The following is a 26,345-nucleotide window of genomic DNA, read 5'->3' on the forward strand; positions in this document are numbered from 1 at the left end:
AGACCGGCTTCATTAAAAATAGGTCCACGGGGGAAAATATTCGTAAAGCCTTGAATCTGACAGACCTTGCCACTCGAGACTCTCGGAAATTGGTATTGATGGCCCTGGACGCCACAAAGGAGTTTGATAGAGTGGATTGGAACTTTATGTGCCACACTCTTGAGGCATTTCGCTTTGGATCGGCATTTCAGAGAATGGTCCTGGCCAATTATCAGTCCCAGAAATCCTTCTCAGAATTAATGGCTCTCTCTCTCCAGCCCAATCCCCCTGACCTGTGGGACCAGGCAGGGATGCCCTCTATCTCCACTACTTTTTGCGCTAGTTATGGAACCTTTCGCCCAAAGAATCAGACTGAATGACATCAAGGGTCTCCAGGTTAGCCCCTCCCAATACAAAATAGCCCTATATGCGGATGATGTTTTACTCACCATTTCCGAAACTGACTCCTCGCTAAGGCACGCCCTCACGAAAATGGATAACTATGGGAGGGTCACGGTTTCTCCATCAATTTCAATAAATCAGTAGCTCTGGGAAGTGGCCTGACCCCAGCGGAACGGGAATCCCTAGCCCAGCTTTGTCTGATCCAATGGGAGGAGAAGGTGATACCATATCTAGGGGACCAGATCCCTGCAAACCCAAAGGAAATATATTGCGTTAACTTTCCCCTGCTTTTCAAAGAGCTGGAGCTGGATCTGAAGAGATGGGCATCACAAGAAATCTTGTTAATGGGGCGTATCACAGCCTGTAAAATGAACCTCCTCCCCAGGTTCCTTTATGCCTTCACCTCCTTACCTGTCGCAATCCCGCCCCCCCGCTCTCCATGGTCTACAGAAGAAAATGCTCTGGTTCATTTGGAGGGGCAAGAGGGCCAGGATTCCCCTGAAGACAATGTTGGGTAACTCAAGGCTGGGTAGACTGGGAGTCCGCGACTTACGGAGCTATCAGGTGGCGGCCCAGCTAGCGCATTCCCACGCCTGGCTCGTGTCTTCTAACCGCCCTGGATGGGTAGAACTGGAGAAATCCCGTTTGCCCCAACCCCTACGCTTCTTCCTACATATTCTGCCCCCACTGAGGCGACAATCGAACAACCTATTACTATCCACGAAACACACCCTATGTGTCTGGGACGGAGCCCTGAGACGCAAGGGGATCCCGAGGGGTCTTGGTCCTTCCTCACCAGTCTTCTACAACCCAGCATTTTCACCCAGAGCTAGCCCCCAGAACTTCAGGAACTGGATTGCAGGAGGCCTTGAGACTATGGGCCAACTCTTTGTGGGGGCCTCCCCCGCACCTTTGAACAATGCAAGGAAACCTTTCAGCTTAAGGAGACAGATAGGTTCTCCTATATCCAACTCCGCCACTGGAGCTCTCATCTGCAAACTCTCCAAGCAGCAACACTGTTAGGCAGAATCGTATGCAGTTCCCTTAGAGAGCACTACAGACGATTAGGACTACAGGTATATGCAATAAATCCCCTTTGGTATCAGTCTGTACCACACAGATTTAGTTGGTAGCTGTGTCTGAGGAGTCAGACCTATCTCAAGAGGGAGATGAACAGTATTCAGAGTTTACACAGTAGGACCACAGTACTAAGGAACAAGAAAACACTGACCAAAGCTTTGTATAAAAAAGAATATATATATATTTATTTTACACACTCTTAGTTCAACACACAAATCACTATTACTAAAGCAAGTTAAATCAGTCAAGAAAAGTATACACGTTGAGGAGCTGGAAAAAAAGACTACAGAATATTTCGAACTCAACGAGGGCTCTGTGGACTGCCCGATCTCGATCTGGGAGGCATACAAGACAGTCCTTCGGGGGGAGGCTATCTCAGCAGTCTCCGCCTACCAACAACGTCAAGTCCAGGAGGTCAGAGAAGCAGAAGCACGCGTCTTGGAGTGTGAACGACAAATCCTAATTCAAAGCACCAAAGAACCAAAGGAGGCGATGCTCACGGCGCAAGACGCCCTTAGTAACCTATCACTAGATAACGCACGAACTGCTCACCAATTAGTCCTGAGCCAAATATATGAACGGGGCGACAAAGCTAACAAGACTCTGGCCTGGTTGGAGAGACGCGAACAAAGCAGGGGACACGTAAGGGCCATCAGATCTCAGGATGGAACACTGTTGACAGAGGATTCTGACATTGTTGAGGCATTTGCCGCCTACTACAAACATCTCTATAACCCACCCACCGGGAACCCGTCAGTTGAACCCTCACGATACCTCGACCGAATCGAGATCCCGATACTCCCACAGCACCAATTAGATCTCCTGAATGCTGACATCACTGACACTGAGGTGCAAGAGGCGCTGGCACAGCTCCAACCCGGGAAAACTCCGGGCCCCAATGGAAATGCCTCGGCGGCATGCTAGCTACCCACATGCATTGCATGTTGCTACGCAGTAGAAAACTAGGAGCACTCCCCCCAGACCTCAGGAAGGCATGCATAGTAGTCATACACAAGCCTGGGAAACCCCCGGAGGAATGCGCCTCCTATCGCCCAATATCCTTGATCAATGGCGAAGCAAAGGTCCTCGCCAGAACACTCGCTAACAGACTTCTGCAGGTTATTGAGACCCTTGTCCACCCAGACCAATGCGGCTTCATGCCCAATAAATCAACTCGAATGAACTTACGCAGAGTCCAATTGGCGCTGTCCAGGGCAAAGGAAATACCAGCCCCACTCGCCCTCCTGGCGGTGGACTTCGAGAAGGCGTTTGACTCTGTGGGGTGGGATGCCCTGTGGGAGATAATTGCTAGGATGAACCTGGGGCAGACATTTATATCATGGGTAAAACTTCTATATGCATCCTCGGAGGCCACGGTGAGGGTGAACGGCAGGTCCTCAAAATCATTTCCCTTGGGTCGGGTCACGAGACAGGGATGCCCGCTATCCCCACTCCTCTTCCTCCTGGCCATCGAACCGCTGGCAATTGAACTTAGAGCTAGCACCAACTGGACCGGTTTAGTTTGGCCAGGAGGAGGAGAAGACCGCCTTTCGCTATATGCGGATGACCTGCTCATATATCTCAGTAACCCGAGCATCTCGTGCCCGGCTGTCTCCCTCATCCTCAGAGAATATCAGTACTTTGCGGGCCTAAAGGTTAATGATGCCAAAACCATCTTCTTCCCGATTCAGTGGAAAACGTGTTGTTTTGTCTCTCTTTACAGATGCGGCACGTGAAAATATGGAGAGTCACAAAAGGATGCCTCCGGTGGTAAATCAGGTAAGTCTATGGTGGTAAGAATTATATTTGTTGGTTCCCTCGGCTCACCTTGTGGTTTTCTTTTGTCTCCTAGGTGCCGAAGTTCGGCGAAGAAATGATGGAGGCAGCGCCGACCCGAAGGATGCTGTGAAGACTGGTGAGTATGGCGCGGCGCTGCAGCTGGAGGTGCGGCGCGTGCAGAAATGATGTTCTTTACAGGTCCAGAGACAAGATGGATCCAGAATCAGGTGTGGAATAGAAATAAGTTCGTTTTCTAACCTTGTCCCTTTCTTTCCTCTTTGTTTTAGGAGCTCCGGATTCGAGGCGGGCGTGGCAGAAGACTGGATGCAGGCTGCAGGCACGGTGAGTGTTACCTGCTGGATGCAGAATAACACGAAGCGTGTGTTGCTTTTCGGGCGTGGTTTAAATAGCCTCAAAAGTAGTCCCAGTTAAGAAGTCCCTAGAACCACACCCGAGTAAAAAATAGTCCCTGTAGAAAAATAGTCCCTTTCAGGCTTCATGTTGGATTGGAGTCATTTGCAGCATGGTCTGCCTGAGGTAAGTAATGACTATGAGCCTGGTGCCTTAGGCGCCAGGACTGATTCCTACTATGAGCCTGGCGCCTAAGGCGCCAGGACTGAACCCAGATAGCCCCTAGCCGGGGCTGCTGGGGTTTTACTAAATGTCTAGATGCCTGCTCCCGGGGCTGAGGGGCGTTGTCCGGATGCCTGGGGATAGGCATCATGACAATCCCAGACTCACTGGCGCCTAAAGGAGGGCTTCTGTCCAGAAGCCCGCCAAAACGATGAACAAAGGGCCCCAACCTCGGTTTGGATTACACAGAGCGACACGATAAAGAAATATTATTAAAGATCTGGCAAAAAAAAAACACTAGAATAAAGTTAATATTAAAATAAACCGGCGGTGTGTTAGGGGCTGTCATAAAAAGTGATAGCCTTGAACAATGGGAAAATCACTGCCACCAGCCAGAAACTTTGGAGAGAGGGACTGGACAGTACCCTCTCGAAAATGAACACCAGGGAAAAACTATTAACCCTTCCCAGTACCCCCATAGTAAGATGGTTTGTACTGGTTTTGTTTATAACTATTGACTAGCAAAGTCAATGGTAACTTTGCATGCCCTGGGAGACAGTAGTCCGTCCCAGGGTATGGAGTCTATGTTTGGAGGTCACTATGACACCCCTGTGTTACTGCACTGAGGGTGCTGTGTAACACACATGTAAAAAGATGATACCTAGGGAGTGAGAAAAACTCCATAGCCCATAGGCACAAAAGCAGAATGAAACATACATCAAAATACAGCTAAGAGTGGGAAAAAGAGTCTCACTCTTAGCAATCCAGCAAAGCTGCTGGGGGACTCTATAGGTAAGGGAAATTAGCCTTTTTAAGAGAATTCTCCCTAACACAAACCCCCTCTCCCCTCAAACTGACACTAAAAGAACTCCCGGCTCGGGGAAGGATCTCCACTTTGTACAAGCGCTTCCTGGGTGACTTTCTAACCTCGAAAACCCTATGTATGACACAATGGGAGGCAGACTTAGGACACCCCGTGGAGGACCAAACCTGGGTGGACATATGGTCACAGACACACTCGTCCTCCTGCATCACCAACAGTGAGTGCACATACAAACTCCTGCTGCGCTGGCATTATCCCCCCCTTAGGTTACATCGGGAGGTGAGCCGCGAGGCAATGCCGCGTAGGGAAGGCCTGGAGGTAAGGCCTACTTCCCTCTCTGCAGCTCCGCTTTGAGGGATCACCCAGCTTGCCCAGAATTCTGCCACCAAAGACCAGAACTCCCTTCCCGACGACCAGCTGATCGTAGGATTCCAACCCGCATGTCCGCGAGGTTCTGACCATCGAGGAGACCCTAAGATGGCCGCTGCAACGGTCTCCATGACAACCACAACAACAGAAGCCATGCGCCCGGATTGGGCCCAACACCTCGCTCTGCCCCCCCCCTCCTGCTTTAAATGGAGGGGAAGCGAGCCGCGAGGCAATGCCGCGTAGGGAAGGCCTGGAGGAAAGGCCTACTTTCCTCTCTGCAGCTCTCCGCTGCTCGAGGGTGCACAGATGGACCCCGCCACCGACAGCCATGCCTACAGCTGCAGTCCCGATATCCCAAGGTGAGCGATCCAATAGACGCCCCACACAAAATGCTATGCCTGATCTAAGCCGCCCTCCTTCAGCCGACATCAGGTGTGCACGCCTAAGAACCCGCACATACCCGCTACAACACTACATGCTCCCTGCCCATCCCTCCCAATGTAACCGCTATGTCGGTTACAGGACCCAAGGGAGGTGCACCAACAGAACTCATTACCTGCACCAGTATCCCTGCAAACCGCTACAACAGCGGATTATAGTACACGACCGCAATGTAAATGCTGCTGAATCACCCAATGTAGATGCTATCTGCTATGTGAATTCCCCCACTGTGCCCAATGCTATTACCTGCAATGTGAATGCCCCCACTGTGCCCAATGCTGATATTACCTGCAATGTGAATGCCCCCAGTGCGCCCAATGCTGATATTACCTGCAATGTGAATGCCCCCAGTGCGCCCAATGTGGCTACTGGCTGCAATGCTTATGAGCCCCCAAACAACCCCTGCTGTGCCAGATGCCATAGATGAACCCACCGCTCTAGGCCATCAACGCTCACCAACCACCACAGATATGCCCGATGCCACCTCAGATCCCAAAGTTGACTTCTCCAAAGATACAGCCACCTCTACCACTAATAAGATTTGTGCCAGTCCTCACCTTAGAAGTGCCTTGGTCAATGCACGCTCCATTAATGCTCATGCTCTCGATATCAATGACCTAATCATCCCCCATGACCTCGACATCCTATTCATTACTGAATCATGGTTACACGAAGCCTCAGGTCCTGCGCTATCACTGGCACTACCCACTAACTACTCCATTATCAGACAAGACCAACTCACCAAGAGTAGAGGAGTAGCCTTGATAGCAAAAGAGTCCCTCTCTATCAGAAAGACTGAAAAGATCATAGACAATAACAGTGATTACCTCCATGCTAAAATCAACATCTCCCACAACTGCACCATATCAGTGCACCTGGTCTACGGCCCACATGAACCAGCAGGTGACGTCCAAGCAGCCTTAACTCATCTATCTGACAACCTAAAGAAATCTTCAAAGGACATATTACTAGGAGACTTCAACCTAGGCCATAACGACGATAATGACCCTGCAGCCAAAGCACTCAATATCACACGACACCCTAGGATTCAGCAACACCGTTACTGGTCCTTCACACAACCAGGGTCGATCCCTTGACTGGATCGCCCAACACAACTGCCCTCTCATAATCACTGCCAACTCACCAACCCCTTGGTCTGACCACAACATTATACACTTTGACATCCCGACTGCCAGAAACAAACATATCCCAGCACCACAGATGCCACGCACCCTTGCCAGAAGCTCTAGGCAACTCACCAAAGAAAATCTCACGCTCTACCTATCAGGACCTGCCTTCAGACCCCCGTTCTCAACTGATCCAGAAATCCTTGCACTCACCTACAACAAAGCCATCAAGGCAGCAGTTGAAAATAATGCACCACTCAAACTATGTAAAGCCAAACCTACAGGACACACCAATGCCTGGTTTACCACTGACCTCTTGGCATTGCGAACCAAGAAACGAGCAGCACTAACACTCTGGCAATCCACCCAAACCGATAAAGCAAAACATGACTTCAAAAGTATTTCCAAAGAATACAAACAAGCCATCATTAGAGCTAAAGCCACCCCCTTTGAATCCAGAATCAAAGAAGCAAAATCCCACACCAAAGAGATATTCTCCATCTTTAGGGACCCAGAAAATCCTACACCCGCACCACAAAACTTTAACAAAGACAAAATCTGGTGTGAAGGAATCCAATCAGCCATGATTAATAAAATAAACACACTCCAAACCAAAATTGAATCATCCAGACAAACACTAAAGACCACACCACCCCGACACCTGCACCATCACCACCCAGGGACCCCTGCACTCCCTTCTCCTTTAATAAAATTGAAGAAAAGGACAGGATTAAAATCCATTACATCCATTAAGCCATCCAAGTGCAAAGGAGACACATGCCCAGCCAGTATAATCAAAGAATGCACCAACACACTCGCACACTTCCTTACAGCTTTTGTTAATGCTTCATTTGCCACTGGAAAAGTCCCCACCTGCCTCAAAGAGGCATGGATACGCCCACATATAATAAAAACCGACTCTAGACCCATCATCTCCCAATAACTACAGGCCCATCACCACGGTGCCCTTTCTGCTCAAAATACTAGACAAAGCAGCATACCTCCAGGTGCAAAAATTAATTGAAGACAACAAACTCCTTGGGGTATGCCAATCAGGCTTTCGCCCAGGACATGGGACAGAAACCGCACTACTGGACCTAAAAACCAGATGGATGAGGCTAGGGACGCCGGCAAACCAGCTCTCCCCCTCCTCTTAGATCTCTCAGCAGCATTTGACCTTGTTGATCATAAGGTCTTATGCCACCACTTAACCACCACAGCCAAATTCTCACCAGAAGCCATTGCATGGATATCATCTTTCCTGCAAGGAAGAACCATGCAAGTCTTCTCGGACTCTGCCTTGGCCTCACCCACCATCATTCTGTGCGGTGTACTGCAAGGGTCGTGCATCTCACCCACCCTCTACAACATTTTTATGCACCCCCTCTTCTTCATTCTAGATGCAGTGGGTATCTCGTATACTAATTACGCAGACGATACCCAGACCCTCCTTACCCTAACAGGAGACTATGACACTGACTATTACATTTACAACACAATCCAAACCTGGATGGCTGTAAATGGACTATGCCTGAACTCAGACAAAACTGAGCTACTCCTAGTTGGCATCAGCGATACACTCAGGTACCTAGACCCTAAGTTCAGCCACTTCAGAATCGACAAGATCAGAATCCCAGTTGCCAGCGCAGTAAAAACTCTGGGAGTTTACCTTGACTCTAAACTATCAATGACCAGGCAGGTCAATGCTATCGCTTCTGCGGCAGCCAACCACGCCAAACCATTCTTAACTAAAGAAAACTCCATTACCATTGCACGAGCCATTACTGGATCAAGATTGGACTACTGCAACGTCCTCTTGTTAGGAACCTCCACTTAATACTTGGCTAAACTACAGGTCATTCAAAATAAAGCCCTACTAGCAGCCCTAGGCATCCCTAAAAGACACCACATCACAGATGCAAGGAAAGAAGCACACGGGCTTCCTATCAAAGAGAGAGTTATCTTCAAAGCCCATGCACTGACACACAAATGTATTCACCGAACCGCTCCCACCTACATCTCTGAGAAAGTCCACCCCATCTTCACATCCAGACCTACTAGAACACCTTATGCGAACATGCTTGCAGTGCCCAAATTTAAGAGCGCTCAAGCTGGTGGCACCAGCTTCCCCTATTTAGCAGCTACGCAATGGAACACGTTGCCACCCACACTCCGAGGTGAAAGCTGTCACCTCGCTTGCAGAAAAGCTGTCAAAACACTACTCTTCACATGACCACGCCACAGTTACCTAACCTACACCTGCCTAAATGCATAATATAATGTACCGTTTGACCTAAATGCATAATGTACTGTACTGTTCCTGTAACTAAGTTTAACTACAAGTAACAGCGCTGCGATGCCTAGGGGCTGCCTTGTGCGCTATACAAATGTAAAATAAATAAATCATATGAACCGGGCGATAGACCCTGCCTGCTGGAGGCTCTGTGGTCAGCCAGGTTCCTTCTTTCACATGTGGTGGGTATGTCCGAAAGTACAACTGTTCTGGAAGCAATACTTAGCCACCATCGAAAGTATCACCTGAGTAGCTATCCCGTTGGAACCCAAACCTATTCTCTTGGGGGCCCCGGTCCCAAGGAGTTAGCCGAGATCTGGGAGGGGGGCCAAGCTACTGATTCAGAGTCTGCTGGCGGCAAGAATTGAGATCGCCTGCTCCTGGAAGTCAGTTGAAGGTCCTCTCATGCCCTTATGGTGGGGTAAGATGTGGGATATCTTGATCGAAGAGCAGGTAACGGCAGGTAAGGCCAGACTGCTTCATTGCTTCCAAAACAACTACGACAAAGAGGGTCCTGTACTCTGAAAAGAACCCCCCCCCCCCAAGGGGTAGGAGGGACAGAGGGAGTGGGAGGCAGAAGACGCGACCGGCTGAAACTCTGACTCTTGCTGGCGGGCGGGGAGGGGGGGGGTTCCGAGGGGATTTTCAAATGTTGCATGATATGTACAATCGAAAAATATTCTATTGTCACCTTGCTTTGGTTTAAAATAAACATGGTTAAAAAAAAAAAAGAAAAAAATCTCGCTATTTTTTTTTAAATACATTTGAAAATCTTCCTGCGCACAGTTAAAAGTCTTATGCAAAAGGAAAGCTTGGAAAATGAGATAAAATAGTCCGAGCCCGATCGAGGGATACCAATTGAGAAATTATAAATTACTCACCGCCGAAGTGACAAATGTACTCCTAGTCCATAGTCCTCTTTCCTCCATACGGTAAAGACCCTGGGGGCTGAGTTGAGGCCAATGGGTAGAACCTTGTATTGGAAATGAAATCCCATCATCCTGAACCTCAGAAAAGGACCGGTGGGGCTGCCAGATAGGGACATGTAGGTACGCATCCTTCAGGTCCAGGGAGAACATCCAGTCTCCCCTGCATAATGTCTCTGCTATAAGAGGGAGGGAAAGGTTCAAGGTGGAAAGGTCCAACACAACTCTCAGGCCCGCCTGGCTCTTTTTGTGAATGGCGAACATCCGTGAATGGAAGCCCAGACCCTCCTGGGAGGCTGGGACCTCTTCCACTGCCTGACTCTCTACGAGCGATTGAATTACCGCCAACAGAGTTGCTGTCCCAATCTGTGGGAGCGGAGGGAAGGAGAGAGGGGAAGGAGGGATGGGTAGGCGGTAGCCTGTGGACACTACTGACAGGATCCAGGGGTCTGCGAACCTTGAGCGCCAGCATGGGGAGTGCAGAGCCAGCCTGCCCCCCCACCGAAGACACATGGGGCCGGATGAGCGTGTCATGCCTTTTTTCTTTGAAAGAACCCCTTATTCCCTGCTTTGTGCCGTTTGCGGCAGTGCTGGCTTGGAGACCGGTCCGGCTGTCTGCCTCTGTTCCTGAAAGCCTCAGAACCTGCTGAATGCCCGAACCTTGTCGGAACGCTGATGCATCTGGCTGTAGGTCTTAGGCGTGGACTTTGTGAGGATGGATACGAATTTTGCAGTCTGGGAGCTGTTTTTCTTTTTATCCAGTACCTCATCGGTGGTGGAATGAACAAGGTCGCCACCCTCGTTTAGAAGGTCCAATATGCGTTCCTGGATGTCCGGGTTAAACTTGGTAGCCTGCAACCAGGCTGTTCTCTGCATATCAGTAGCTATGCAGATGGCGCAGACTGAGGGGTCTCTGTGGACCACAGTGGACTCCATTATGTTTTGCTACAAAATCTTGGCTTCCGCCAGCCCCGCCTTGAAGCATGCTTCACTCTGTACCAGAAGTTACGGAAGGAAGTCGGCTATTTCACGCCAAAGCCTTTGGTTGACAGCAGCGAGCATAGCATCCGCATTGGACTGACGCAGGTGCAAAGAAGCGTTGGAATACACCTTTTTACTGTACACCTCCAAGATCTTCTCCTCAATACCTAGGAGTGACTAGGCTGAGGTAGCCGAGGAAGACCGCGGCTTGCAGTAGAGTGAGGCCGCAGCGATCACAGAGGAATGTGGCTGAGGGTGTGCCAACAGCAAGAGTGGATCCCCCTCCAATTGCCTGTGCTTGGCGTCAAGGCGCCTGTTGGTCGTCTACCCCCAGTGGGGTTTAAGCCAGCCCTTCTTGACCAGAGCCACCACAGCCTTTTGCGTTGGAACACCCGTTCTAGCTGTGAGGCATAGAGTGAGGACCTCCGCCAAAACCTCCGCCTCTGGTTGTTCAACCTCGGGTTGTGGGAGCCCCAGGTATTCTGCCAGACCTGTGAGCCGTTCATGAAATGCCTTGATGGACAAAAGTGTGTCCAGATCCTCCTCCTCGACGGTGTCCACCAAAGTGTCCTATTGGTCCAGTGCTGCCAGGGGAGTACTGGGCGCCGAGGGCGCAGAGGCAGAGTGGCCGGGCCGTGTGCCCAGGCATGGGCAGCGGGGGCTGCATAGGGGCCTGAGGCGCTGGAACGACTGCCGGGCGGCCGTGGATGCCGACGGCAGAACTGGAGGCAGGACTGAAGCGAGCATGTCCCTGATCACATCCTTGAGGATGACACTCATCTGTGGGGACCTCATGAGCACGAGGAACTTTTAAAAAAACCTGTCCTCACAAGCCGTTGGGGTGCTTGGCTGTACAGGAGTAGGCATAGGGCCGTGAGGTGGCTGAGGCCTGGGCACGCTTTGCCTCGCAGCATGCAGTGTATCTACCCTGCGATGCTGAAGGATATGCTGTAGGCCACATGCGTTGTGAAGACCAGTCCCACCTAGAAACTTGTTCTTCTACCTGCTCCCCGAAGGGGGATGGTGTCGGACGAGCAGCCATTTTGTTGGGCTGCACCGTGTCGTGACGCTTGCCGTGCTGGGCCCAGCCTCTTCCAGGACTCTTGGCGGTGGAGGTTGAGGCCTACCCTGCACCTCAGGTCAAGGCCTGGTAGGCGTTGTGCCCTTGGCTGTATCGGCGGTAGTGCTGCGTACAGGCGCCCGCTCAGACATTTGTCCGGTAGTAGGGCGCAGCCCCTTGGGTGAAGACCCAGTGATAGAACCTTGCAGTCCCTCACCTACGTCACTGGTAGAATCCCGCGACCCCTCCACCTGTTGGCCAGTAGCTGAATCAGCCTTGGTACCTGTGCTGGTACTAGAACCTGACCGGGTCCCACTCGGGCCTTTCCTGGGAAAGGAGTCGCCCTTGAGGGGTGCAGATGAAAACAGTGGCCCTACCTTGGGCCTTGACTTGTGCTTGACGAAGTCCTTCAAGTCCTCTGGACTTCCTAAGAGCTCTCTCCATCTAGCTAACTTGTTCTTCAGAGCGCGCAGTGTAAGCGCGTCACACGTGAAACAACCCTCCCAGCTGTGGTCGTGGCCAAGACAGCGGAGAAAAAGAGCATGGGGGTGTCAGACGTAAGGAGGAGCCCCTCACAGCCTGGACACCTGCTGAAGCCTGATGACGTTGACATGCGCCGGGAAGGAGCGTGGCACCAGAGGACAGAGTATCTGAATAAAAGACTAAAAGACAAAGATACTTTCCCGGGACGAGCGTGTGGAAGTACAAGGCCGAAGCCTTATCCAGGAGTGCTGGTGAAAGCAGTCCCTTCCCATCAACGCGGAAAAGAGGACTGAGGAGTGGCGCCAGTGGGCGGAGTGAGGGGAACGCATGCTCCCAGGGCCATGCCCACACTCGCCTCTAAATTTAAAGGGGGAGAAGATTTTTTCTGGTGAAAAATGTACCGTCTCCTATCCCTAGCGAGGGACGCCCCTACAGTATGGAGGAAAGGGGACAGGACGTAGGAGTACATTGTGTTAAAGTTGGTCTGAGCCCTGCAGACAGGGTTCCGGGGTGAACAGTGAATAACCTGTGACACTGTGCATATACAAATCCTGAGAACAAAGGAACTTTAATGTGCGTTTGTTGCATCAGGCCCTCTGTAATAAGAGACTTTGAATGGCAAAGAGTCTTTAGCACAGAAGGCCTTGATACTGAGGTTTTTAACTGCCTCTGCATGCTAGAGAAGCCAGAGTGAGATCTGCTGCCCAAGTTTGACACCTTAACCCGTGCTGAAAACATGGGGAAGGGGAGCGAACGGCTCAAGTATCCTGACATATCAATCATTGAACATTTTTCTTTTGCATAACATTCTTTCCCACACTATTTATATTTAGAAGTAAGGATTGGCAATAGGTTTATTAGTTCACGCCTTGAAACACTGGTGTATAGGCGCGTTATAAATGCCATATCATATCAGTCCTTTTATAGTTACAAGACTCTACTAGGACTGCGTTATTATTTGATGGTCGTAGCTTGCTCCCATCTTTAGATTTAGAATTAGATAGGCGTTTTACCAACCCATCTGAAAGTTAAATGAACACCCTTGAACTGTGATCATTTGTGTCTCTTTTACTGTTTGATAATGCCTTCCTTACAATGGCAACCGTATTGTCCATCATGATCAGGACGTGCTTCCCTTTGAGAGAAGGCGCAAAACTCTTCAGAGCCAACATGATTGCTCACAACTCCAGCCTGTTAACATTCCACCAGCTCTCCACTGAAGGCCAAAGGTCGCTCGCCTGCAGATCTTCACAGTGGGCACCCAACCTTTCAGAGACGCATCTGTGACCACCTTGACCTGGGGCCATGGAGGCCAAAAAGGTTCTCCCGCCATCATGTTGTGTCTGCTGGCCCACCAAGCGAGATCTTTAGCCACCAACCGACACCCTTAGAACCTGCCAAAACACTGGGACCATTGATCCCCTCAGTAACCAGTGCAGGAATCCCATTCACAACCTGGCCTCTGGCACTAGGAAAATGCATGAGACGTAAGAGGTGGGTGAAGGAGACCGCTGGCAAGCAGTCTTGGCTCTGGAATTGCTTGACTATTTGCCTGCCACTAGCAACTCTCTCCTCAGGGGGGGTGGGAGAAGGAGGGGTGGAGCCTTCCCACCCCAGTATTCTGGAGCTCTCCAATTAACTGGAGCCTCTGCGTTGGTGTCGATTGAAACTTCTGAAAGTTTAGGGAGAAACCCAGCCTATGCAGCAGTGATCAGATGCCTTTGAGGTGAGACAAAACCTGGTCTCACGACTTTCCCTGTATCAGCCAGTCGTCCAAGTATGAGAATACATAAAGGCAGGGTCTCTTGAGATGAGCTGCCACTACTCCCATCAGCTTGTTGAAGACCCTGGGTGTGGAGGTCAAGTGTATGTCCCCTATGAGGAATCTGAAAAATCTTCTGAAAAATCTTCTGTGCCTGAGGTGGATGGGCACATGGAAATATGCATCCTGTAGGTCCAACACCACCAAATAGTCCTGTGACTGTAGGGCCCGGAAAATACCTTGTAGCATCACCATTTTAAATTTGTCCTTCCCCAGGAACTTGTTCAAGGCCCCTGGGGCAAAGTCCTCCCCCTTTCTTGGGTAGCAGGACATACCGGGAATACCAGCCTGATCCTCTCCGCTCAGGAGGTACCTCTTCCACAGCACCCTTCAACAACAGGGCTTGCACTTACTCCTGGCGCTCCGGTTCGGTTGGGTAGCAGGGAGTGGTCCTATTTGATGAGCTGCAATGCCCAGGCATCAGATGTTATCCCTTCCCACTCCCCTCTTCAACCGGTGAAACATGGGGGAAGACCTCCAATAGGCTTAGCGGGCAGAGCTGTGCATGCTGCTGCTGCCGCTGGCCCTGGCACCTAGAGGTCCCCCTGCCCCATCGCGAGCGTGAGAAACGCCTCGGTCTCTTCCTGGGTTGCGGGGGCTGTGCCTTCGTGATGTACCGCCAGAAGACTCTTCCATCTGGAGAAGCTAAAATATGGCTTGGGCAGTTGCTGCACAGCCAGGCCCAGAGACTTTGCAGCTAGCTTGAAGTCTTTACTTTTCTTCAAAGACACATCAGACCTTGGGCCGAACAGGTGTTCACCATCAGAGGTGATGTCAAGCATTTTCGCCTGCACGTTAGGGGAAACCTCTAACTGTGCAGGTAAGCTTGCCTTCGTAACTCTTTTGCTGATCCCATAGCTCTGCCCATCCAGTCTGCAATGTCCAGGGCAGATCGCAAAGCTTGCCAGGCTACCTCCTTCCCATCGTCTACCAGGCGCAGAAAATCTTCCTGCTTGTTCCCCTGCAGGGATGTGCTCTGCCACCTGCTTTATCGTCCTCCACAGGCTGTGAGTATACTTCACAAATGCACACAAAGCATTCACAGCTTTCAGAGCCATACTACTGCAGTAGACTTTTCGGAAGGGTGTCATATTTCTTTGACTCTGTATCAGTAGGAAAGTTTGATGTGGACGGTTGTTAGGGACATTTTCTCTAAAGGCAACTTTACCTCTATATTTGTGGACGCCCACCCCCAAACCTTTTGCTTTTGTTGCAGCATCCTGATCTGACTTTTGCCAAGGGAGCAGAGCTTTTAGCTGTGCTCCCTGGGCTTTTGCTCATTGTTACAAGGAAATCAACACGTCCTTTAGGCTGTCAGTGCTGAGAAACTTTGTTTCTCTTAGTCTTATGATTTTGTTGACACTTTTGTTAACATTTTAGCATTGCGCAAAGTAAAATTCAGTATCGTGCAATGGGGACCTTGTGTTTTCAGGCCCCAGATATCAACTAAGGATTTTGTGGTGAGTGGACAATGTGTCTAGGAAAAGACTGGTGGCAGAAGTTTTCTTTTGTATTTAAGTAACTTTTTACCGAGCCATACCACGCTTACTGCGTTTGGCTCATGACTGTGGCTAGTGTCCTTCATGGCTGTGCCACAAGGTCTTTGGTCTATTCCTTTGGCCATTTTGTCCTTTGGCCTTCTCCCTGGTCGTTGTGAAATGGGACTTCCTTATTTGGGCATGCAGTTGCCTGCGAAAGCTGCTGCTTTCGCAAGCTACTGCAGGTCAGGTGTGTGGGTATCCAGGAAGTGGTTTGGGACTGTCTGGTCCCAATCCACACTGCTTGTGCCGGGACATCTGGTTTGCACAAGGGCATGAGAGACACAGTGGTCCCTGATTGGACCACTGCTGGCATGTATGAGTGGGGCAGATCTTCTCATTGGCTGGCCGGGTGCGAGCACTCGCTGGACTTGGGGATACGAGAAGGGGTCCTGAATGCAGACGAGTAGATCAGCAACAGGTCCGAACAGACCTGTGGACAGAGCCAAGTATCCGGAAGAGCCGAGCAGAACAAAGGACTATCCAGAGACACGCTGAAGAAGGCTGATACTCTGAGCCACTGCTGTCCTGGTAGAGCCCTGCTTTGCGCTCGATCTCAGAAGACCTGCAAAGGTGCTTCGAACCCTTGGAGCGGTGGGCATAATCACTCTCAGCGCCTGTTGGTTGCTATGCAAAAGAGCATGTTCTGATATCACAGATGAGGAATCCGTTGGGGAAAGAGTCCATTAATTTTTAGAAATATCAATTAAGATCACAATGAAAAAGTACAAGTTACAGAGTATGGGGGAGCTGCTGCTGAGGACCCTTCAGAGTAGCAACGATGTAGGACCACTCCAGAGGAGATCCAGACACTGGTTCGACAACCAAACGCCCTTGGAATGGTGTTCGACAAGCTGAGGGAAGAATTTTGAATACAGTATAAGTGTTTGTTAGGGGGCCCAGGAAGATAATGTGCAGGCACAGAACCCAGGCATGGTAGATTAGAACCAGTATCGGAATGGAAGCCATGAGACACCCAGGATGTGGGGCAGATAGGTGGAAGGTGTTGATTAGTTCCATAAAGTACAAGATCTGTTAAGGTATTGGGATTTAGATTTGGTTGTTGCGCCAGTTCATGTAGTAGGCTCATCAGCATGAGTGGAGGCTTCAGCCCAAAACATGGTGACACTGAGCTCCAGTATTGTGGGAGGGTGGACAGTGGTGGGTTTGGGGGGTGGCGGCTGCTGCCTGTGAACCAAAAGCTTTTTTGTTCTGGCGTTTAATATTCTTACAAATGAAGTACTACTTGTGGCATGTGCATGGTTCAGCAGAGAAGGGCTAAACTGTACCATCTATGCACAATTGTAAACCTAGACATGTGCCAATAACTACTAAGCTAGGTCAGTTCAAAATTAATGAATATAAAAAATATTCCACTGTGAAGAATGCAAAAAATGTCTTGGCTATTTTCTGTCAAACAGGAAAAATAAATACATGATACATATGCAGGGTGTATGTGTCTCCGCGAGAAAGAGGCAGTCTATTGGCAAACATTTATGTTCATTCCCTTCTTTTAAACTAGTCACCCATTCATCATCCTCTTGCAGCAGTTTAACATTCAGGTCAGGAACGTAACAAATTCCAACAGTAAAGTTACACAATCAGGACTTGAGAAAATAAATTCATTAAATGGTTCTAAAAGATGTTTAACAGTAAAACAAAACACACAGAGCCAAATTCAAACATAATCCAGCAAATTAAGATATGTTGATACGTTTTAGCTCCGTTTGGCACTACAAGTGATAGGAAGTAGTGAATGCAAGGCTTTATTGCACTTACTATTGGCAACACTTAATTAATTATAAGCAGTGTTTGAAATTAGGTGTTTACCTGCCAAGATGTTTTAATATTAGATTTATCAAGTCCAATCCCATTTACTGTTAAAGAATCTACACAAGTTGAGCCCAACGTTTTAATATGATTTCCATGCTGGTCGGTAACCATCACATCTAAGTAGAAACAACAACAACAAAAATGTTATAATGGCATGTAAATCTTTGCCCAGAGAAAAAAAAACCTGGGGAAAGATTATCAAACCTTTGCATCAGTGCTAAATAATTTAGCAAACACCCATAGCGTATTTCACATCTGAAGAGTGGCACGACTTGTTTTGTGTGTTCAGCATTGCAAAAACTAAACATGAAAAGTTACTCACTGTAGTGACACTACTACATTCCTAGTCCTAAAACTCCTTTCCTCCGGACTTATGCGAATTACCTCCAGGACTGAACGGGAATGAAGCTTTAGCTAGCAAAGCACACACTTCCCCTTCAGATGTTCATGCGCAGTCAGCCGCACCACCAAAGCAATGTCCATGCGCAGAAGAGATAATTCGAGACCGCTTCTCTCTCTGGAACCAATTCTTTTTTTTTTTTTACTTTTATTTAAATTGCACAGATATTAGCACATGACAAATAGTCCGAGTTAGTGTTTACACAGGTATATTCCAATGATCAGTTTACAGGCAAATAGGTCTACAGAATATTCACAGTATTCCATTCTCATCATTTACTGCGATTACTCTATTGCTCAGGTACTGTCGGAACCCCCACCCCATATATCTCTCGGTCTACTATTGTGTGGCAGTAAGCTGGAATACACCTCCTCTTGATCGTTCGCCCATATCATATCATTCATCCATTCCTCAGCCAAGGGGGGTGATTTACAATTCCACTGCATTAATATGGCAAGCTTAACTAATAGCAAACCAATGTTTATGAGCTTGCGCTTTACCACATTCATTTTAAGTACATAACCCAATATACATATTGAATGTTCCCATTCTACAGGCTGTTCCACCATTGCTTCCAATGCATCACATACCTTGCCCCAGTATTCAGTGACCGCCACACAGGACCACAGCATGTGATATATGTTATGTTATTTATAATGCGCTTAATACCCACAGGTTTCTAAGCACGGACCCGTGGATCGAACCTGTGTCGCTCCGTGTCGTCTTGCTTCCAAGGCGAGCATGTTGCCGCTGAGCTATCCTCCTGGGACCATCAGATTAGCTTCTTCATTACCACATTTTGGGCATCTCCCCTCGGCTGTTACGTACATTCTCTTCAAGCAAGCCAGGGTGAGGTGTAGTCTATTCAATATTTTGTAATCAATCAGCCTATACCTAGAGTTGAGCGATACCTGTTTCGTAAGATTGCACAGCCGAGACCAATGTGACTCTGTGTACATGACATCCACGTTGTTTTCCCACTGTCCCTTAACATCGGGTGCATGTACCTTCCTCGCCGTCAGTGCCAATTTGTATAGTGCTGAAGCAGACTTTTTGGGTATGGCAGTGTAAATTATTTAATTTAAAAATGGATGTGTTGCTGGCTCAGCTGGAAATCCATTCCACGCCGCAGCCAGTATTGTAATTTCTTCAGTGGGGTGTGACCCACCTGGAGCTTAACATCTTCCCGGGGTCTAAATTAGCCACTATGGTACAACTCTCCAATCTGTGTGATGCCTGCCTCCCGCCAGTGTGTGGACAGTGCTGTATCTTTTGATGTGTCAAGGTAGGGTGCACCCCAGATAGGCATTTTGGGGCTATACATTGTGGTATTACGTGGCTGTTGTAGCAGTCTTGACCACACCTGCGGTGTGGCCAGCGCTGGGTCCAAGTGGTTGCAATTTCCCTTTTTTCCCAATGGCTGTTACTCACTGAGCTGGAAGGTGTACGTGACCCCAACCTGGATCGAGATGTAGGATGAGCCGTAGACGCCTCCGAAAACCCAGTTCCCCTGATTTCAAGAATCAGGCTTCCTCTTCGAGAAGGGCTCTTTTTCACGATGTATCACTCTGCTATTTATGTAAGAACAGACAGAGTAATCTATAATGCAAAAGAGCGGGATTGAGCGCACCGCCAGACCAATGCTGCAAGAGATACAGAAAAGGTTTTGAGTATAATGCCCAACTTGTTTAGTTTTAATTAATTCTATTAAACACAATAGAACTGCCGGTACCTGAAATAATGTATGTGAGTAGACCTTAGAGGAAATCTTGGAGCAGTTTCAATAGTGAGAACAAAATCCAAATGGTTGATGAAAACAAAAGGAAAAAATTATAAATGGGAAGGTTAGTATAGGGAAGACAACCCGAACGGCACGAGGGACGCACTAGAGCCGGGTTGGTGCATGCCCTGGAAAGCGTTCGTAAATGCACTTCAGTAGAAAGAACAAACAGTTAATCAGGTAGTTGGAGCAAAGGAAGTCCTTGATAAGCAGCACTGGTAAGAATAGTCTTATAGTCCAAATAGAATTCAGATTGAACAGGAAGAAAGAACCAAGCAAAGTCACACTGAAGCGGATCTTAGAAAATTGTAGCGCTGGAGGATGGAAAACAAGGGCGTTTGTGCAAACGTAATATGAATGGGAATTGGAGTTCAGTTTTGAGCGGAAGTGAAGAACCAAAGAGCCCGTAGAAACTGAAGGTTGAGCGGGGAGGCTCCTGCGGTTTAACGCCAGTAAAGGTAAACTACCGTGGCAACAAGTCCTTAGGGTAATCCAGATAAACAGATTCAGAGATCAAAAGCTGAGGTTCTGGTTACGAGAGTTCAGAGTCAAAGGTTCAAGGAGGGTAATCCGAGGAAGGCAAACAATGCCGTAGGCGGGCTACGAAAAGGCACGTAGTAACGTACAATTAGCAGCAACGAAGTTCCCGCGGCTGAAGGCTTTAAGGAACAAGGGGGTGTGGCTTCCGTGTAAGCGAAGCACGTCCGATCAGCTGACTAGCACGTTTACGTGACCTGAACAGTTTCCAAGGCAACTTGTAACGATGCCAAAACCGAGTCCATGGTTGGGAAGGTCTTCGTAAGAAAGCTCTCTGCTGCCGTAGTGTAAAAGCATCAGCCTCCAAAGACGCCGGCAACCCCGGGGCGGCATGGAATTCCCGCAAGAGATCTGGGCAATGCAGATTGGACAAGGGCTCCCAAGTACGATTCTCAAGTCCAAACCCCTTCCAGTCCACTAAATAAAGAGCAAAATCCCTAGAGATCCTACAGTCAAGGATGTGGGAGACCTCGTACTCCTCCTCCCGATCCACCATGATAGGTGCAGGGCGTGCAGGCATCCGAGTGGACGGAATGAATGGCTTTATTAGTGAAACATGAAACACAGGGTGAATACGCCAACTCCTTGGAAGATCCAATTTAACCGCAACAGGATTGATCACAGAAGAAACGCGGAAAGGACCAACAAAGCGTGGCAGCAAGGAACACTTACCCGCAATACGCAAGTTGCGGGTAGACAACCAGACCTTCATACCAGTCCGATAGTCCGGTGCCGGTAGCCGGCGAGCGTCTGCTGCCCTTTTTGCATTCTCCTGAGCCCGGAGTAGATGGCAACGTACATCCCGATGTACTTGGTTTAGGTCTCTTACGCATGCCAACGCAGCAGGAGAGGCCTCAGGTAAAGGAAGAGTCAATGGTAAAGACCTCGGGTGTAAACCGTATAATGCAAAAAAGGGGGATACCCCCATAGAAGAATGTAGGGAATTGTTATATGCGAATTCCGTTTAAGGCAGGGCTGTATACCAAGTCTGTTGGAACTGGAGACAAAGACAGCGCAAATATTGTTCAATAGTGGAATTAAGTCTTTCAGTTTGGCCATCTGTTTGAGGATGATAGGATGAAGAATACCTGTCATCGATACCCAAAGAGGTAGTAAGCGCCCTCCAGAATCTTGAGGTGAATTGTGTACCCCGATCAGACAATGATGGAAGGAAGACCAAAATATCTGAAGACATTAGCCATAAACAGTCTGGCCAAACGGGAAGCAGAAGGCAACCCCGAACAACGTACAAAAATGGCGGATTTTGTGAAGTAATCCACAACTACCCATATGGTATCATGTCCCTGAACTTCTGGCAATTCCACAATAAAGTCCATCGATACCATATGGCAGGGTTTATGAGGAACCGGTAAAGGCCGCAATAAACCCACTGGTTTGGACCTGGCGGATTTACACTGGGCACATATAGCACAGGTAGTGATGTAATCTTGCACATCACGAGCCATGTTAGACCACCAAGACCATCGCCGTAGAGATTCCAGTGTTTTCTTTTGACCTGGATGTGCAGCAACCACAGAATCATGCGCCCACTGGAGCGCCAATGAACGAGCCTGACCGGGAGGTATGAAAATACGCCCTTGAATGATGGGTAGACCTTGAGACAAATCCATATAGAGTTCCTGGACCTCTTTTGGATGTTCAATCGCCCATTGCTCAATGATATTACGCAAGGAGGGCTGTACCATACATCCGCAAACAACCTTGTTTGGGAGAAGCATAGGCGGCTCCGTCTTGGACGGGTCACCCTCCGAATGAAGACGTGATAACAGGTCAGCTGATACCTGAGCCTTTGCAGGACGATAGGTTATATGTAATTGGTATTGCGAAAAGAACAAATGCCATCTTGCCTGTCTAGCCGTGAGACACTTCAAAGATTTTAAAGCCTAAAGACTTCTGTGATCGGAAAAAACAGTGACAGGATGACAGGATCACAATCCACCTAATATATAGACCCCCAGGTCCTCTCGGCACCTTGAGGAGGACTTGTATAGTCTAATCACCAACAACCTTAAACCTACCTCCCAGCTTCTATTATTAGGAGATTTTAACCTTGGCTTTAATGATCCTATGGACAAACAAGCCTTAGATATAGCCAATATCATCAACGCCTCAGGCCTGTCTTAGAAAGTCAACAAACCCACTCATTCTAAAGGGAGAACACTGGACTGGATAGCGGACTACAACTGCACAGTTTCCATCACCTCCATCTCTCCTCAATCATGGACAGATCACTCACTCGTGGCCTTTAACTTATCTACAGCCAGACCCTCTCCTACGGTCTCATTGCTAGCACCACCATGTCTAACTAGAAATAGAAAAAGTATTACAGTGGAAAAAGTTATCCCTGCTATCCTACCTACATTAAACGCTTTACCTGACAATCTAGACCCTAGTACTCTAGTCCAAGAATATAATAAGATTATGCTCAACACACTGGACAAAATTGCCCCGCTCAAACTTAGAAAAAGTAAACCTAAAGCGCACCTTAACAAATGGTTCACGCCCCAATTAAGAGACTTACGACTTCTAAAAAGAAAAAGTGAAAACTCCTGGAGACTATGCTCTTCAAATTGAAAATAAAGCAAAACTAACCTCAATTTCCTCACACTTCAAAAAAGAAGTGCACCTTGCCAAAAAGAAAGCCTATGATGAACGGATCACTAACTCAAACTCGAGTATGAGAGAACTCTTCTCCATACTGAAATAATTAGAGTCACCAATAGCCACACCAGATTTAGTTACCAAGGATAAGACTTGGTGCGCAGTCATCCAAAATGCGCTAGCAAACAAAATTAATACACTCCAAACTAAAATACAACAAAAAAAATATATGCTCAATCTACAGTATTCCCCTAATACCTCAACACATAGTGACTCACCTGAGGCTAACAACAAATTCTACTTCTCCAAAACTTCTCCATTAGAAGTAGAAAAAATCATTCTCTCACTCAAACCGTCCAATTGTAAGGGCGACATCTGCCCAGCACAGTTAATAAAAGATTCTGCCAGAGACCTCTCACCATTCATTTCAAAATTAATTAACGCCTCCTTCACATCAGGTACTATCCCAGCTAATTTAAAACACTCCTGGGTGCTCACACTTCTCAAAAAACAGACCTTAGATCCACTCATCCCGACCAACTACCGCCCCATTACCACTGTGCCTTTCCTCCTTAAAATATTGGATAAAGCCGCCTATATCCAGATACAAAAACACCTTGACCCGCACAAGCTCCTAGGAGCTAGACAATCTGGCTTCCACCCATTACATGGAACGGAAACCGCCCTAATCGATTTAAAGATGCAAATCGATGAGCTGAGAGATGGAGGGGGAACAGCACTCCTGCTCTTACTCGATCTCTCAGCCACATTCGACTTGGTCGATCATAAGGTCCTTTGCAGGCACCTGGACTCTGCTGCCCACTTCTCTCCTGAGGCCATAAAGTGGTTAGAATCTTTCCTTAGTGAAAAAACAATGAGAGTATTTTCCCCATCGGCTGCAGCTGACCCTACCCCCATATTATGTGGTGTTCCCCAGGGTTCCTGTGTCTCGCCAACCCTATACAATATCTTCACCAAACCCTTGTTCGACGATTTGGACCTTCTGGGTATCACCTACACTAACTATGCAGATGATACACAGATTCTCCTCCCACTTTCTGGGGATCATAGGAAGGACTCGGAGTTGGTGAACAGGGTATATCGCGTTGTCCAAGCATGGATGGCCACACATGGCTTGTGTTTGAACGACGACAAGACGGAGCTGATAATCTTGGGAACACACACAAATACAAAAAAAACTAGGCAAGGAATTCTCCTCCTTTAATATCGATGGAAATTCTATTAGTGTCTCCAAGGAAGTAAAAACCCTTGGTTTCTACTTGGATTCCACACTTTCATTTGATAAACCGCTTAAATTTCTGGCCTCCACCACCACCTACACCTGCAAACTGATAAGAGCAGGTAAGCCCTTCCTTTCTAACAATAGCTGCATGATCCTGGCCAGAGCACTTATTCTCTTCAGGATTGACTACTGCAATGCCCTCTACAGTGGTGCTAATAAATCAACCATCCAAAAACTACAAACGCTCCAAAACAACGCCCTGCGAGCAGCGCTTGGCATAAATAAAAGAGCACACATTTCCGCCACCAGACGTCAATACAAATGGCTATCCACAAACCACAAAATACAACTAAAAATGATCTCCTTGACACACAAAGCTCTCAACAATGCCGCCCCAAGCTACCTCATGAACAAAATACAGAAAAAAACCTCTATCAGACCAACCCAGAGCTACCAACACCAACTGTCTAGTAGTACCTAGATTTAAACTAACCACGATTGGTGGCAATAGCTTCCCTGTGAAGGCTGCTAAAACTTGGAATCTACTACCAAACAACCTAAGAGCAGATCAACCTTACCCACTATTTAGAAGGAACGCCATCCAACATTTTATCTCCAACGACCACTAGTCACCGGTCCACGCTATTCCCAGGCACGACACTTGACACTGGTCCCTTTTCTCCTGCTGAATCATGATATGTTACCTGCACCATCTTTTATGCAATTCACTGACTTTTACGACTCCGGTCTTGTATAATTTGTATATTATTACTGTATCTTGTATACTTTGTATAATATTACTGTATCCTGTATAATTTGTAACTTTGTAAGCTTCGCATTATCCTACCTGTTGCTGTTGCGCCCTTCTACCCACGGGTCTGGAGCGCATTAGAAATAAAATAAACAAACAAACAAAACAAACAAACTAAGTTTTGTGGCGTGCGAGTAAATCAATGTATCAGTATTGATTCAGTATTTGAAAAGAGGATGTTTTGAACTACAACTATATTTTATATTGAGATCCCTACTTATCTATTGAATTAGGAATATTTTCGATTAATTTTATTAAGTGGGTAACAGGCCTCAGTGCGAGCAGCTATTTGCTATTCTGGTATTTTAGGATTCGATATCTTGCTCTGTACTCCATCCTCTCCAACTTATTGACACCGTGGAGTCTTTCACATGTCCCGAAAAGGATTACGGAGCCAGACAGCCATGGAGGCTACTATTAAGCTCCAGAAGTCTGTAGGGGACTCTATTGGTATGGACTCCTGTGAGGTGACTGAGGATAAGGCCACAAAGAATGTACCAGGCAGTGGAGAGAGGTCTGAGCCCAAAGAGGGGTTCTACAAGCCTAACCCACATTTGGGGGACTCCAGTAAAGAGCTGCCTATCACTCGGGCGGAAGTCTACGCCCAAGATAAAATGATAAAAAACATAAATTTAGGCCATAGTGCCTTAGATTCAAATGTCAACAATTATCTACAAGGGGAAAGAAATTGTTTCTATTGCCGCCCAAGAAGATTGACTGGTGGCCACTTTAGCCAAGAACTTGGGTGAGACTCTGGCCAAAGGGTCAGATGTAAATGTGGTAATTACTCATGGGAGAAAAGCATATAGGGAGGAGGGGACACCCAACCTACATGGCCTTAATTCCCCTCTACTTCGAACTCCTGTGCCTTCCTACCCGAGGGGAGATCCTAAAACGAATACCCCAGTATTTGGAGATAGAACTAAGCACACCTCACCAATTCCTAAGGGTAATGATGGTAAGCAGGTAGTATCCCCCGATATTCAAAAGGCCATGACACCCGTTCTACCCAAAGCTATGCTTCCAGATCCTATCCCTGAGTTTACACCTAATTTAGGACAGGAAGTACAGGGGAAGTCATTCCTTAGTAAAAAGCTCCTCTCAGAGGCTTCCCCATTTGTAGACACCCTATTTAAAACTCCTATGATGAAACCCCCATTGAGTACCCCTAAATATAATCCCAATAAAAATAAAACGGGAGAACCAATACCTGGCAAAAAAAAATATCCAACTATTTTGGAAAAAGAACTGCAACTAGTACTGATACAAGATCAGTATCTTCCTCGCCAGCAGTGGCTTGCTTAGATTATATTCACTTTACCAAAGTGGTAAAAAAATTGGAGGTGGAAGAAAGCTCACACAACGATATCGATGATATTAGTATCATCGAATGTGCAGATAAAGCTTTGGCTGAAAGTAATCTCGATTTTAAAGCATCAGAAA

General features: G+C 47.8%; 1 protein-coding gene across 2 annotated transcripts in view; it reads right to left on the reverse strand.

Moving 5' to 3' along the window:
* SMCHD1 (structural maintenance of chromosomes flexible hinge domain containing 1) overlaps window positions 1–26,345 on the reverse strand; it is a 3,133,956-nt gene that overhangs the window by 1,176,942 nt on the left and 1,930,669 nt on the right. For both annotated transcript variants that reach the window (XM_069620859.1, XM_069620860.1), the window contains exon 28: window positions 17,507–17,625. In XM_069620859.1, coding sequence (XP_069476960.1) covers window positions 17,507–17,625 — 119 coding nt within the window. The remainder of the gene's footprint in view (window positions 1–17,506; window positions 17,626–26,345) is intronic.

This window comes from Ambystoma mexicanum, chromosome 5q, assembly GCF_040938575.1.
Source record: "Ambystoma mexicanum isolate Mex_15411 chromosome 5q, UKY_AmexF1_1, whole genome shotgun sequence".
Taxonomy (NCBI): domain Eukaryota; kingdom Metazoa; phylum Chordata; class Amphibia; order Caudata; family Ambystomatidae; genus Ambystoma; species Ambystoma mexicanum.